Source organism: Cricetulus griseus, chromosome 6 (assembly GCF_003668045.3).
Source record: "Cricetulus griseus strain 17A/GY chromosome 6, alternate assembly CriGri-PICRH-1.0, whole genome shotgun sequence".
Classification (NCBI taxonomy): Eukaryota; Metazoa; Chordata; class Mammalia; order Rodentia; family Cricetidae; genus Cricetulus; species Cricetulus griseus.
In genome coordinates, this window is record NC_048599.1 from 84849938 (window position 1) to 84866384 (window position 16447).

At 41.9% G+C, this 16447-nt stretch overlaps 1 protein-coding gene across 10 annotated transcripts in view; it reads right to left on the reverse strand.

Moving 5' to 3' along the window:
- Ambra1 (autophagy and beclin 1 regulator 1) overlaps positions 1-16447 on the reverse strand; it is a 206923-nt gene that overhangs the window by 24157 nt on the left and 166319 nt on the right. For all 10 annotated transcript variants that reach the window (XM_027422500.2, XM_027422502.2, XM_027422501.2 and 7 more), the window contains 2 exons: positions 9808-9996; positions 8687-8841 (listed from right to left, as the gene is read on the reverse strand). In XM_027422500.2, the coding sequence (XP_027278301.1) occupies positions 8687-8841; positions 9808-9996 (344 nt within the window). The remainder of the gene's footprint in view (positions 1-8686; positions 8842-9807; positions 9997-16447) is intronic.

The window sequence follows — 16447 nt, forward strand, 5'->3', positions numbered from 1 at the left end:
AAGTCACATGGCTAAACACAGATAAGAATTATGGGTGAATTTAAGTGGTAAGAGCTAGTTAGTAATAAGCCTCAGCAATATAATTTATAATTCCTCAATTGGGAAGATTTCAAGTTTGAGGCTTGCTTGGGCTACATAAGGAGTTCTAGAGAAGCCTAGGCTCTGTAAAAGCCTATCCCAAAACACTATACAACACAGGAAAAACATGCTACAGTCTTTAACAAGATCCCTTCTTTTCTGCTGCATGTCAATAAAACACAGACCATTAGGCCCAGCCACAAACTGCACTGCTCAGAACCAGCAGTTAAGAAGTTAGCAGAAAAAACTCTGTGGTTTTATGTACATCATATGTGAAGTTGGAACCTTGAACTTGTAGCAATGGCTGGAGGTCTAGAGCAGTTGGTAGGTTTGCTTTGCCTTAAGACCACTGAAGCTGGTTCAAGAAAGGAGAAATAGAGGATATAAGGGCCCGGAGAGGAGGTGAAAGGCACATCATGGTCCTAGAGGAAGAAAGGATAAAGGATGCAAAACCCATTAGAAAGCATCGGAGGCTTTAAGTTTTTATGAGAAGGTGATTAGAAGAAAGCCAATTCTCTATGAAAATGTGGAAGATTAGTGGAAAGTAGATGGCAAGAAACAATTGACTGTTTCACTGAAAATAGATGGGCAGACTTTATCAAAGGCCAAGAAACACATATCCCAGGGCAGGCAGGGGAGGACAACATTGTTATTTTATATTTTGACCCAGGTTTGACCTTGCTATACAGCCTAACCTGGTGTAGATTAAAATTTTCTTTTAAACATTGTGTGTGCGTGCGTGCGTGTGTGCGTGCGTGCGTGCGTGCGTGCGTGTGTGTGTGCGTGTGTGTGCGTGTGTGTGTGTGTGTGTGTGTGTGTGTGTGTGTGTGTGTGTGTGTGTGTACGTACGTACGTACATTCACGCATACCATGGCACATAAGTGAAGTCAAAGGCCAACTTGTGGGAGTCAGTTTTCTTTTTCCATCATGTGGATTCCAGGGATTCGACTTAGGTCATTAGGTTTGGAGCCGAGCCTACTCAATAAGCCATCTTGTTTTTTAAAGATTTATTTATATATTTTATGTGTACATGTGTACCCGTGTGCACACATGCAACTGTGAGTGTGCGTACGCACATGATTATGTCATGTGTGTTTGGATGCCCTCCCAGGCTAGAAGAGGGTGTTGGATCCCTTGCAGCTCAATTCACAGGTAGTTGTGAGCCATCTGACGTGGGTACTGGGAACTGAACCCAGGTCCTCCTAAAGAGCAGCAAGTGCTCTTTAAGTGCTGGGCTATCTCTCTAGCACCCCCCCACACACCAATTTATCTTATTATTTATTTGTGTTTGTGTGTGTGCTTCAATAGGCTAGAAGAAGATATCAGATCCCCTTGAAACTAGAGCTACAGGTGGTTGTGAGCCATCCAGTATGGTTCTGGGATCTGAACAATGGTCCTCTGCAACAGCAGAGTGTATTCTTAACCACTGAGCCATCCCTCCACCTCCAAGTCTATTTTTTAAAAAGTAGCTACTTAAAGCCTGGTATGGTAATACATGCTTATAATCCTAGCACTTTGGGAGCTGAGGAAGAAAGATCATAAATTCATGATCTGATGTGTTACAGAGATAATTCCAAGTTAAATTTTCTCTTTATATTTGGTCAAAGCAAGAATAGCAGAATCACAAAAAATGAACAAGAAACTCCCTATTTTCAAAAGGAAGATCCTTATTACTGTCTTTGTTCAGTGTTTTTACTGTGTACACTGATGGTGGTAAACTGACTGTATGTGCACGCAGGGCTGGGGAAGCACATAACCTACAGAATTCAATGTAACTCACATTCATGAAGCCAACAACTCATGTCTCCTGGGTGCCATATACAAGATTTTGGAGATAGAAGTGACAAGACCAATCAAGAATCAGGGCTTGGTCTGACATGGCAGGGTACACCTGAAATCGCAGAACTTAGGAAGCTGAAACAGGAGACTCATGAGTTCAAGGCCAGACCAGGCTACATAGCATGGTGGTCTCAACCACAACCTCTGCCAATAAACAAACAAACAAACAAAAACAGCAGCAGCAAAGAATTAAACTGAGAAGCACAGAGGTCTCTGTTTACTGCTGTATTCCTAGATCCAGCAAAGTATCTGGACCTTGACCGAAAAATTCTGAGATGACCTAAATTTAATTCCAAGAGTGGAGGGTGGAGGAGGGAAGTGATGAGAGACATTAAGCAGACACACTGAAAGACCCTCCTTTCAGATTCCTGAATGTATATTGAAACCTTGACTCAATTCTTACACATGGAACTATCTTAACTACATAGAAACATCCCTGGCCACTGATTTCCTCCAATCCAGATGCAACAGCTGCTCTCTAGTTTCACAGCATAATTCTGACCCTAATATTTATAAATGTAGGTCCAATGGTGGAAGAAACATACCCTGTCTCCCCTTTCATTACTAGCAACTGAACCCAGGGCTACTAACATGCTAGATAAGTGCTCTGCTATGGAGCCACATCCCCAGTCTAAATAAATTCTTATTTCAGAGCTCCCTGGGTTCCAAGACTTTCAGTTTAATGCCTACAGGAGACACAAGCACAATTTTCTTTTGTGAAAAGACTAGAATGTAGTATAGACTCCATTCTTATGGAACTAGCTCTTGTAGACCAGGCTGGCCTCAAACTCACAGAGATCCGCCTGCCTCTGCCTCTCGAGGGCTTGGATTAAAGGTGGGCACCACCACTGCCCGGCCCTAATGTTATTTTTAATTCTGTATTTTGTTCTCCCTTTCTCTGACTTTTAACTTGCCCTCCCCCTTTTCTACAATGCTCTGAAGAAAGGAACTTTTTGAGGATAGATGCTTTGTGCTACATCGCAGAAGTCAACTTTAAGATAATTGCAGCGGAAGCAGCTTTTAATCAACTGACAGGCAGCTTTAGGGAAATGAATGAGGACAGAATCTTGGGAAGGAGTAAATCATTTCTGACAACAAAGCCATCTTGCTTCTGTCCCAATCTCCCCTTGAAGAAATGAGATACAAAAATAAAGGGTTTGCAATTTCAGTATCCCCCACCCCCAACTAAAGGCCAGACCTGCTTCCCTAAGATTAAGAAGTAGTTCAGATCCCTGGGCCTTCTGAGCTCGATTCACTTTTGAAAATTGAAGCTGTAAAATCTAGAAGTTCAGAGATGAGTGGGATTACACCACAAGGCAGGGGAGGGGAAGATCTTAGAAGATTAGACACATTAAAATAAAAGTAGGATGGTTCAGAGGAGCCCATATGTAAGCAGGTATATATAAGTGCTGACCAGGACTGATGGCATCAGGATCTAAGCTACAGGTAATTACAGGAAGATGAGCACTCCGCACAGTGTGTCTTTGCAACTGTTCATCTTTTGTTGTTGTTGCTGATATTATTTTGCTTTTTGAGTCAGGGTCTTATATAGCCTAAGAGTGTCTTAAACTCATTAAAATGTCCTTATATTTATGAGAGAGAGAGAGAGAGAGAGAGAGAGAGAGAGAGAGAGAGAGAGAGAGAGAGAGAGAGAATAATATGACATGGTATATTGTGGAGGTCTGACAGCACCTTTTGGGAGTCACTTTTCTTCTGTTATGTGGGTTCCAGGAATTGAATTCAGAGTCAAGCTTAGTGGGAGGTGCCTTTACCTGTTGAGCTATCTCACAGCCTTAAACCCTTGATCTTCTTACTTCTACTTCTTAAGTGCTGGGTTCAGCTGTGCACCATTCCTGGTTCAATTCTAGTCCTTAAGCTTTCTGAGGCACTATCACAAGGATGATGGCTAGCATGACCCAGAAAGTTTAGGATATGGAATATCCACCAATTTCTCAACTGTCTGGAATTATATGAAAAATGGTTAATTAGGAGAGCCATAGAAGTAAACCAGAGGAGAGTTCATTACTTAACAGGAGAACTCATGAAACCAAGAAGGGATGGAGTGTAGCTCAGAGGTAGATTGCTTACTTTGCATGTGCAGGCTGTAAGTTCTGGGCCCAACCTCTAGTTAGCACCACAAACAAGTGAGAAACACAAACAAAAGTTTCTAAGGCTGGGGGATATAGCTCAGTGATAGGGTACTTGTCTAATGGAAGGCCCTGGATTCTATAAAAATACAAACAAGCAATCCACATTGCTAATTTGTCTGGGCAACATTCAACTCTTATATATAGCTTTACTACATAAAGAAAAAAATTCAATAAATGAATTGATATTTCCCCAAACAAGTCAAATGATGGTAAAGTTGGTGGTGTGTCCAAGAGCCTGTAATGTGCTGAGGATTGTGTTCTAGTTCTTGTGGTGTCGGGGATGGAGTCTGGTCTTGCACATGCTAGAAAAGCACTATACCACTGAGCTCTAGCTCTAGACCATTTGTTTGCCTAAAATCTCCACTTGTTGGGGAAGGATGGTCCTTGCCATGGGGAAAGAGCATGTTAATTCCCATTTGGAAGATACTAATCCTTATAGCTGAGAATGCCTAGCACATATCTCTTTTCCTTGAGCCCCCTGCCCCAACCCTGACTTTTTACTCTTTCCCTAAGTAACATAGGGCTTACATGACACAAACTGGAAGAACAGTTCGGTATATGACTATTTCTGGCTTCATTAGTAATTTTGTTATTATGCTTTCACTTGGTTACAACCAAAGTTATTATAATGTGCAAGTTGCCACTATTTTAGAAAATTAATTGCAGTTTTCTGTTACAATATTGTGCCTTGTTCCAATTAGAAAATGAAAGCTGAGCGGGAACACAGGCAGTTTAGTGTTTTGGGAATTCAGCAAAACTTCAGCTCAGCAATCTCTAAAAGCCTAACTTAAAACAAAACAGAAATTAACAAAAGCCCTCACTGGCTCTAGTGAAAGGGAATCAAACAGCAAAAAAGACAGAGTCATAGAGAGCAGCAACTCCAGCTTAGGGGTTCTCTCTGGTGGACAGAGGGAGAAAGGATATAGGAGCCTGGGCCATCCTTCCTGCTCTGCCAATTATTAGAATTATAAGGAGCCTCAGAAAGCAGAGAGGGGGAATACTAGAAGGATCCTATGTCCTAGAAATAAGGACAAAACTGAAAATGACTCAACATGAGGAAGCAAAGACTTGAAGAGGATTAGACAGTTAAGAGAGAGATGTGGAGAACAGCAACAACTGAAAAAAGACAGGAGGTGAAGCACAGGCACTTAAAAGGCTGAATGTGGGCCATGACGTAAACTGCTCTGCTCCATCATGCCCTCCTGCCACGATGAACAGAGGTCAGCTCTGAGACCAGGCTGGACTGGGTGGCAATGTTGTTAAGAGCAGTTTTGGTCTTTATCAGCTCCATCCTTCCAGGCTACACCAGAAGTATATATAAACAGCTGAAGATATAATGGAAATAAAATTGTCTTGTAAAATCTCAAGCAAAAGGGCAGGGAGATGCCAGGTGGTGGCGGCGTATGTCTTCAATCCCAGCACTTGGGAGGCAGAGGCAGGCATATCTCTATGCATTCGAGGCCAATCTGGTCTACAGAGTGAGTTCCAGGACAGCCAGGGCTATATAACGAAATCCTGTCTCAAACACAAAAAAAGCCCCCTGCCCCCTCCCTAAAAACCCAAAACAAAAAACCAACCCCAAAACAAAAACAAACAAGGAAAAAAGCCAATAAAAACCAAAAGCCCAAAGCAACAAAAACAAACCCATCAGCTATGCACCATTGTTACATCTTTTAAATACTTTTTTTTTTTTGGAGAAAAGGCCTCATAATAGACCAGCTTGGCCTCAAACTCACAATCCTGATTATGCCTCTAAGTACCTAGGATCACCAGAACTCATTCTTCTTCTGACTGTACATCTAAAGTGAATCTGCATTTAAGAGGACAACTGTGTTACCCAGGAACTTTAGTTCCAATGTTCAAGGACCACTGTTACCATTCACTGATCCAGAGGTCTGAAGAACTGCTAGAATAAGCACACCAAGGCTAATAGCAATTAGTAATTCATTTACAGAAGAGAATTCATAAGGGATCCTGTAAGTGATCATCTCCTGGGAGACACATCACTTAGTGAGAAATAAAATAAATCAATACTCCAGAGGATTTTCTCCTGGGAATATTCATTGGTACAACACATTCACCTCTTTGGATATTACCATAGTGAATCCAGGAAGTAATTCCAAAGATGAGGAAATACATGGCAGAGAAATTCTAGGCTCCTTCACCACATACATAAGCTTGTTTCAAGGGCAAAGCTAACTTTCAGACAGAGACTTCAGTACCATTCAATGAAATCCCAGCACTTTAAAGGATGACATAGCTCAACTAAAAGAATGCCAGGTTGCCTACTGTGTGTGAAGCCCTGAGTACAAAGCCTAGCAATGCACATGCATACACATGTGTGGCCTTCTTTGCACTGAAGAGTAAGTTGACATTGCTGAATGCTTTGGTTCTTTGAATGTAGGAGCAACGAAGTCACTTCAGTCACTTCAGTTTTCTCACCTAATGACAGATAGTACTTATTGAGAATCAAAAAGCCTCACTGGGGGTTGGCATGCTCAGAAACAGCTGTTTGCATGAGGCACACAGCTGGCTAGCTGCCATGAGTCCCTCAGTAAGACAGCAGTGGACTAATCAGATCATAGTATCTCCTCAGCAGACTTCGCCAACCAAATTCCCTTAGCTCCAGTCTCAAATGACAAAAAACACTTTAGCTTTTGCTTATAGCTATTTGACCTTAGTCAGTTATTTCTGGCTCCTTACAAAAAGGATGGAGGGCTGACAAGCTTAGCCTAGGACCTGGGCAAGAGGCATGGCTTTGGAAAGTAGCTGGAGATGTGTATTAGGCATTACTGCAATAAAATCTATAAAGAATTTTATTTTTTTTTTTTCAATTAGTTAGAAGAGCTGTTGGGACTGGGATGTAGGTGGTGAAAAGCAGACACCAGGTGCTTTTACCATGTGTGTAAGACCAGCCAAAGAAGAACACTACACTAAAACTCCACTTCAGCCTCAGATATCTAGTTGAACCAATCTTGGTGAACTACCATGGTCTTCTTTTTCTCACCCATACAGAGCTCAAGCACCAGAATTCTCCCATCATGGTAGCAAAAGCAGAGTGCCTTTCTGCTGCACCTTTCAGAGGTTTTCAAGGATTTCACTGGTTCTCATAGTTACCACCTGAAAATGATAAGGGGTAAGGATGCTTTCTTGAGATTGTCTTTTATTCATTTAGTTTCTACTGTGTGTTAGGTTCTCTACTAGGTACTTAGATTTCATAAAGAGAAAATAGACGTGGTCTCTGCTCTCTGAAGAGCTAAAGTCCAGCATATGGAAACAACTGCAGGTTGGTGAGATGAGTATTAGCATAATAATATGTATTCAGCAGAGTGGTGGGAGCAATTAGTTCTATAAAGATAGGTGCCAAAGGAGAGAACAAACTTGAGGGCAGCTAGAGATCTGGAAAAGGAAAACATCCCAGGTTTTGGTAAGAAAGAAATCATACCAGGTCCTGGTAAGAAAGAGACTTACCAGGTTCAGGGAGTTTGGAAAGCAGTTCAGTACAGTCAGCCAAAAGATACTACATACAATTAAGAAACCAGAGGGAGAAGAGGCCGGCAAAGGAAAGACTGCACCAAGCACACCCTTCCATCACTTGGCATGTCATAGTCTCTAATTTTTTACTTGACAACAAATACCTCCTATCCCAAGCATCAACAAGCCACTACAAGCACAGCACTAAATGAAGACCCCTGGGGACTATATTCGTAAAAAAAACTTACACTTAACCTACTGGGTCAGACCAACCATACACAACTAAAGGGAACAACCAAAAGCAAAACAAACAACCCCCCCCAAACCACCAAATGCACCAAACTATAAATGGTACAGACTATACAGAGTACTGAGGAATTAATTCACTGGTTCTTAGATCAGAATAGAGCTTAAATACTATCTAATTATAAGTGTTCAAATGCTTGATTCCCCTTGACAAACCCTAGGCAAATAAGCCTACATCCTACAGATGTGGGAAGTTCAATCAGCCACACTAGTCAGATTGAGTCCAGAAAGCAACTAACTAACTAACTAACTAACTAACTAACTAACTAACTAACTAAACTAACCAACCAACCAACCAACTAACCAACTCTTGTATGGCTTTCATGGCCATACAAGAGAGGGATGCCTTAGACAGGAGTGGGCCCTAAATGGGATTTCTGCAGTGTTGATAAAATGGGTGTGTGACAATTCAAAGCTACCCAAAGCCTCTCGGCAACCCAGTTCATAATCTTGGGAGTGACAAAGTTCCTGACTTGTGTTTGTTGGTGCTGGGGAGTCTCTCTCACACACTAGGCAAGTATACCACCAAGATATAACTTCTCATTGTCTGTTTTTATTTTAAGGCAGGGTCTCATTAAGTAGCCCAGATGGTCTTGAACTCACAATCTTCTTGCCTTAGCTGCCTGAGTAGCTGAGATTATAGAACAGCGTCAACAGGCACAGCCAAAAGTTCCTGACTTTCAATTGTTCTGATCTTTTAAAGGAGAGGTATATTGCCCATGGATCACCTGAACTACAGCATTTTAGGATCATGATGGTGCTGGTCCTGACTGGAAGATCACATCATAGCCCCTCATTACCCTGCCAAGGTCAGGAGAGACATAAGCAATGGCACTCACCCTCATGGAGGTCTCACCACCATGGGCCTGTTGCAGCCTGAAGACCTGGGCTACCATGTGCTCTGTGGAGGGGTGCAGCAGGATCCTTCGTGAGGCCAGGCCCACCATTACATATCGGCCCATTGGAGACAGGCTTACAGAAATGGCATTAGGACCTGAGGGCCAATAGAAGAGAGTCACATTTTCAAGAATTCTTGCCATCCTATGGAAACAACTTTCATGCAGCCCTTTCTCCTTTTCTCCAACTTTCCTATTTTTTGATCGTGCTCAGGTAATCTTCTAGTGTTGCAGAGAGCAATAAAAGGAAAAGGTGTGCATGCACTGAGTGAAGTGCAATGCACACACTTAGCACTTTGGTTCTTGTAACTTTACAAGACTGCTAGGGTATCTAAGCATTGTTTTGAAACAATGTTAATAAATGTTTTCATCATTAAATAATCTTCCATAATAGCAGTTTTAACATTAACCTTTTTTTGTTTTGTTTTGTTTTTCCAAACAGTGTTTCTCTGTATTGTTTTGGAGGCTGTGCTGGAACTGACTCTGTAGATGAGGCTGGCCTCAAACTCACAGAGATCTGCCTGCCTCTGCCTCCTGAGCGCTTGCGCCACCAACGCCCAGCATCGTTAATGTATTTTATGATATCGTTGTACAGATGCTTAAGTTACTCTTTAAATAAAATGGGTGTAGACATCCTTGTATGTAAATCTTTGTAGTTTTCTGATTATTTCTTTAGAAATGCAGATTATTTCCTTAGGAATAAATTTTTTGGATTAAGAACACACATATTTGGAAGGTTTTTAAAACACAAAGTCAAATTGCCTTGCAGTATATGTTTGCCCAGCTTTCCATGTCACAACTAAAAAGCCCCTTCCTTATTGCTGCCTTTGTAACAGACACACAGGTGACGCTACTGTGCCAGGGAGAACGCTTACTGTGACTTTTCTGTAATGCTATAACCAGGATTCCTGAAAAGCAATCTTTCTCTGGCTTGTGCCTCAGTGAAGGCAGAGGCAGTATGTAACAAATTACTCTCACCCATGTACGCCATGCCTCACCTAGGAATGCCTATGCCAAGGCATCAGCGTCAACTCTGCCATTAGGTTGGGCTTCCTATCCCTTACCAAATCGCTTGGTGTAGAGCATTTCCCCCAAGTTATGGGGGGCCAGGGAATACACTGCCAGGATGCCTTCATCAGGAAAGCCCCTTTGGCTGCTCGGGATGAAAGCTGCCAGGAGTTGGCCATCTGCAGAAATGTCACAGCTGGCATCATTGTAGATCTTGCAGTTCTGTACCAGGACATTCACGGAGGCTGCATTGGACAAAAAAAAAAGGGGGGGGGGGTAGAAGTTTAAAAACCATGCTATTAGAAACTCTGAGACCAAGATGCTGTTGGGCGTTTTTAAGAGTGTGAATCCTCTTTAGAAATGGGCAAGCTGCCTCACTTAAATTAAAATGTTGGGAAGCAGGAACCAGGAGAGGTAGGAAGGACTACTTAGTAGGAACTATAGGACAGTCCATTATCAGCACCGCCACCAGCTGAGTCTTAGTTCACACTTGATTAGGTAAGGAAAAGGTTACTAACAAATGCCCAGAAGAGAGCCACTCCATTGTTCTTTGTTGTCTTTCTTTCTTCCTTCCCTCCTTCCTTTCTTCCTTCCTTCCTTCCTTCCTTCCTTTCTTTCTTTCTTTCTTTGGGGGGGGGGTTCTAGACAGGGTCTCTCTGTGTAGCTCCAGCTGTCCTAGAATTTGCTCTGTAGACTAAGCTGGCCTCGAACACACAGAGATCCACCTGCCTCTGCCTCCTGGGTGCTAGGATTAAAGGTGTGTACCACCACCACCCAGCTCCACTACTGCTACTGTTCAAAGTATGAAACCAAGGTAAATAAAAGCACAAATCTGATTCTAAAATAAAGGGACACATGTGGAGCACAGAACACAGGCAGCAACCCTTCTCAGAACCTGCTATGTGATCTCAGAGAGAAGGAAGTCATTTCAGAAACTTGCATCTCTCTCTCCAGGAACACTAATCCCCAACTCCACATGGAGGAAAAAGAAAAATAAAGCCAGGCTCTGAGCACACAGTGGGAGTTCTGTGCTCTTCTCATTATACTCTGTGTCTCTTAGACACTATGAACCAATGTCCCCAGGCAGTCTTTACCTATGTCTACAGTTACCAAGAATAAAGCACTGAGACTGGACCTGCTGAGGCTAGAGATGGGAAGGAGACCCCACTCTGACTGAAGGGACTAATGAGATGTTAGCTAGCACAGGACTGCTAGCTTTGGTTTACATTTGAACCCTCTGTGTTAGCACTGTGGGATTCCTGGCTAAGGGGAAGTGGTTTATCCTTGATGTGATGCTGGAACAAAAGGGTCCACCTACGACCCACACAAAGAGAACAGTAGGACACATGTAAACAGGTCAACTTCTCGAGCTTTGTTTCACTTAGCTCCACTCCATGTGAAGTGACTTTATACTTGTTCTCTTATTTGAAAGAGATGTCCACCACCAGTGGAATTAAAGTTAAAAAATAACAGCAAAGTCAGGCCAAGCTCAGCTGTCCTCATCAGATCTGTCATGTATTCCAGTAAGCCAAAATATAGGGGAGATGGCAAGGGAAACCAGCCAAGGAAACAAAACAAAAGATGGTTTTGAAGGCTTATGGGACTGGAGACTGAGAGTGATTTGTAAAATTGTGTTTGTTCCCCTTTCCCTATGTGTTGCTAACAAAGCTACAGAGATAACAGAGTAGATAAAAAAAATGACATCAGAACACAAGGATTATTAGGCTGTAGTGCCAATCCCTGGGGGCTGACACCTACTGCACCATTACACATAAAACTAAGGCTGGTTCTGTTTGCTAACTAATAAAATAATGACAACCAAATACTACTGCTATCACCATTAGGCCTCTCTGCTGCTCAATTCCCAACCCACCATCTGCTCCAGCCTGTATAGCTAGATTTATCTCGTTAGCATGCGACCGTCTGCTCCTGACACAGGGTCCTAAGCCCTTTGCCAAAAACATGGCAATCTCCTTCTCTGGAACTACATGATTCTTGTCAAGGATAAGACACAAAATAATGATATAAAGCTTCAGTAGTGAGTTCATTTTTTTTCCTTCCCCTTTTGTTTTTGTTTTTCAAGACAGGCTCTGTGTAGCCTTGGCTGTCCTGGAACTTATTCTGCAGACTACTGCCTCTGCCTCCTGATAGTTGGTATTAAAGGCCATCACCACCCAGCTACCAGTTTGCTTTTCTAATCTTGATGTAGACCTAATCTTCAGTAAGATACAACAGAATTAGCAATATGGACCTTTGCCACCAAAGGCAAGGAGATAGGTAATAACAAATATTAAGTAGAGGGGCTGAAGAAATGGCTCAGCAGTTATTAGGTCTTGCAGAGGACTCCAACTCCTGAGTTTGATTTCAGAAGCAACACGGGGTGGCTCACAACAACCTCTAATTGTAGTTCTAGGGGATGTGACACCTTCTCCTGGCACCTGTGGGCACCTGCATGCTTATAAGCCTACATACATAAACACAATACATATGAATAAAAATAAAATAAATCTTAAAATAGTAAGTAGGACTTGAGAATAGGAAGGCAATATAGGATGGTGTAGACTGCTTTGCACAATTAGCGCTGTACCTAATATTCAATGTCCCCAACATGCATGATGGCTCATCTGTCTTGTTGGTACAGAGATCTAACATATAAATTAACATGCATTTTGGGTAAAAACAGAAGTCTACAATGAGCTGAACCTGCTGGCCCTTGCCTGTACTCCCAGCTACTCAGAAAACTGAGGCAGATGGATGGCAAGTTCAAGGTTTGCCTGTATACTACAGAGAGTTCAAGGCCAGCCTGGACAAGCTGGTGAGACCTAACTACAGAAAGTAACTAAGAGGGATGAGGATATCGTAGTGGCAGAACATTGGTTGTATACATAATACCTAGGTTCAATCCCATTACCACCAAGAGGTGGGGAGGGACTATAATGATGTTAAACTACTAACATCTTTTAAAAAGTACCTAACTGATTATAAGGATGAGAATGGGGAAGAAAATAAGGTTTATCATCTGGAAAGCTTTGGCTCAAAGCCTGTGAAAACTGGGCAGATGGACAAAAAACATTCTGTTAATGTCAATTCCAAGCCACTATGTTTGTGTTTGTATTATCTTATGATAATTCCACCTCCCAAATTGTTCTCCCTCTTCCACCTCCACTCAATTTCATCACAGTTCCTGGTCACTGTAGTGAGCTCAGAAAAACAGCTAGTGATCCATTTATCTGGGCTTACGTTTCAACCCTAGTAAAGGCATGTGGGCAGACACAGAGGAATACGGTAGGCAGCTCCATTATAAACAGCACCTGGCAGTAGCTTTACAATTTTATTTTTATTTCAAAGCTCCAATTAGCAGCTTACATTTGTTATTTGTTGCTTAATAATTTCCAGTGTAGAAACAGAAATAGTTATAATGGTCAGTGGTCACTACTTTAATTCATATGTGCAGCTTCCCCTCACAAGGATGAAATTTCAATGAGTCAATGTACACAAGAACAGTTCTTAGACTACTTTTCTTGGGTGGAGAAAAGTAATGCTTCAAAGACAAAGAACAACTCATCCCTTTTTTGATTCAGCAATAAGGTAAGTAGGAAGAAGGATGTGAGTGAACTGGAAAACTGTGTCAATGCTCCATACCTCACTCTGCCATGTAGTTCACTAACCTGAAGAATGATGGGCAGAGTCTGAGAGCCTCCCTTTCCAGCAAGGCCCTAGGTGTCTCTGATGCTGCAAGTCTTGAATCACAGTTGAGAACTCAGCAATTGACTGTCCCTTAGTGGTGAATAGGAAAGGATGATAGAACAGCTAGCTTAAGAACTGAGGACGTAACTCAATGGGAGAATGTTTACTTTATGTATGTTAGGCTTTGAAAGCAATCCTGGAACAGAAAGAAAGTAAGCAAAACCAAAACTGTTTTAGAGGGTCAGGGGACGCCAAACACAACAGTGTACATTGATAATCACTGCACTGAGGGGTGGGGTGGGGTGGTAAATAGGCAGATAGCCTCTCACTGAGGCTATCCTGACCCACATAGGGTATTCTAAGTCAGCCAGGGTTACAAAGTGGCTCTCAAAAAAAAAAAAATAAATAAAAACCAACCCCCCCTCCAAAAAAACCAAAAAACCAACCCCCCTAAAAAACACAAAAAATAAACAATAATAAAAAAAATACAAAACAAAACAAAAATTAAAAAGTTCAGGGGCACCTTCAAGGGGGGAAAAAACAATGATGAGGAAGACAGCAAGAAGCCATGTTTTAAACTCTGCAATAAATATTGTCTAATCAGAAATTATTTCCAAGTGAAAATACCTTAGCAGGGAACAAGAGGGGCTAGAAATATTGATGCCTGGAGAAGCAGATGGCTCTGCCTTCCTATCAGATCCATAAATTATAAATAAACACCTTATACAAAGATCCATGGGTAGCCTGTTGCTGTCCAGATGAGGCCATGGGAGTGACCGGCAGTTGCAGTATTTTACAAATACATCACACACAGATTTGGAAAACCCAGGAGGGATTAAATCAGAAGCAAAATTTCCTCTTGGCTACATCTCTGAGTCTCTCCAATTACAGGATCAGATCAGAGTCCAGATGGCATTATAAACACACCTTATAGGTATCAGTCACCATATCCTGTGTCTGTCTTATACTACTCATCCACTGAATCTTAAGGCCTCTGCTTCCAGGATACCTTAGTGATCAAAGCCATTCACCAAGGTAGAGTTTACTCTAAAAAATCAGAATGAGCTGGGTATGACAAACTACACCTTTAATCTCAGCAGTTGGGAGGCAGAGGCAGGTGGATGTCTGTGAGTTCAAAGCCAGCCTGGTCTACATAGTTTCAGGGTAGTCAGGATCAGGGTATAGAGACTTTGCCTCAAAATACAAACAACAACAACAAAAAATCCGGAGTGAAATTTAATTGGCTTTTCCCCCCTACTCTCCCCCCCAAGAAAATAGAATAAAAAGCTTACATAAGGGGCTAGAGAGAGGCTCAGTGGTTAAGAACACTTGCTGCTCTTCTAGAGGTTATGGATTCAGTTCTCTGCACCCATACATATATATACATATAGTAGCTTACAACTTCCTGGAACTCTAGCTCCAGGGGATCCAGCACCCTCTTCTGGCCTCTGCAGGCACTTGAATACATAGAACATACATATACATAGACACTCACACACATAAATAAAAATCTGCATGGGGTGAAGCTTTATTCACCAAGTTCTAAGCATCTGTAGGTAAGAATTCATTAGATCCCCAATCTCAAGTGAGAGAAACAAGTAAACAAGTAGTAAGAATCATCAACCTAATTCCAAAAGGAAAAAAAAAAAGTTAAATGTGATGCAGAAAGGTACCTGCTGAACCCATAAATAAAACTAAGGGTCAAAGGCTTCCAGGCAGGGGCATAGCTTTCAAAACCAAAAGCTACCCTCTAGTAAGAGGCAGAAAACTTGGAAAAATGAATCCTACAGCAATACAGGGTCCCAATTTACTGACTAAATCTATGCAAAGTAAAGATCAAGACTATAACTATACATGTGTGGTATAGCTACAACAGTTAAAAGTAAAAACTAAGAATCTGCTGGTGTTATGGCTCACCCTTTAATACCAGCATTGGAAGAGGTAGGCAGATCTCTGTGAGTTCAAGGTCAACATGGTCTACACAAGAGAGTTTCAAGACAGCTAGGGTACATTGTAGTGAGACACCCCTCCCCCCCAAATCCTGCAGCGCTGAACACACCCGTTTGGGCATCATTACAGGTGCTGACAGGTTCTGGGGCTGGCTATCTCACTACAATGTACCCTAGCTGACAGGGATGAGTGTAGGGCTAGGTCTGAGGACCCAAGCCCAGCTCTCTCTCTCTCTCTCTGGTTTCCGGTTGGGTCACCGAGAGCAGCCTGGTGTGGATCCTTGGAGCGGGAACTTGAAGCAGCCATGTGCTTCTTTTGTAAGTGCCTTCTCCCCAGATAAAGTTATATTAACCTATATTGAGCCAAGTCCCCATGAATCTTGATCTGTACATCCATAGTCTATCCACCCCAAATAAAGTGGGCTTTAATATCCATGCTGAAAGCATGGCAGTTGGTCATCTGAAACTAAGTTTCCTAGTCAATCAAAGATTTCAATGTATAAAACTAAAATATAAAAGTAGGAAATGATCCTGATGACACAAAGTCTAAGAACCATAAAAGGAAAGGTGTATAATTTTGACTTAAAATAAGTTCTGACAAAAATAACCTTCAACAAAGTCAAAAGAAAAATGACATTAAACTCCTATTATAAGTTAATTTTCCAATTTATAAAAAAAAAAAAGAACTTCTGTAGAATTACTAAGGGGAAAAAAAAAAAAACAGTAACATGCAGAGAAAGAGGTAAAAGCACATGGGCAGCCAAGATAAGGCAGTACCAGCAAGGATGTACAGAAACACAAATGCTCTTGTAGTAGTCTTTAACCTACCAAATGCACAAATATCCCAAACTTCTTCAGCAACTGTTTATAAGATAAGCTACCTGAAAGATTATGGGGGTTGGGGAGGTAGGGCAAGTATGGAGGCTCACACCTGTAATCCCAAGCATTCAAAGAGGCCAAGGCAAGAGGACTGGTCTGAATTTAAAGCCAGTCTTGGCTTGAATGAGAACTTGTTTGGGAGAGAAAAAAAAAAAAAAAAGGAACAAAAACTATGGATGAG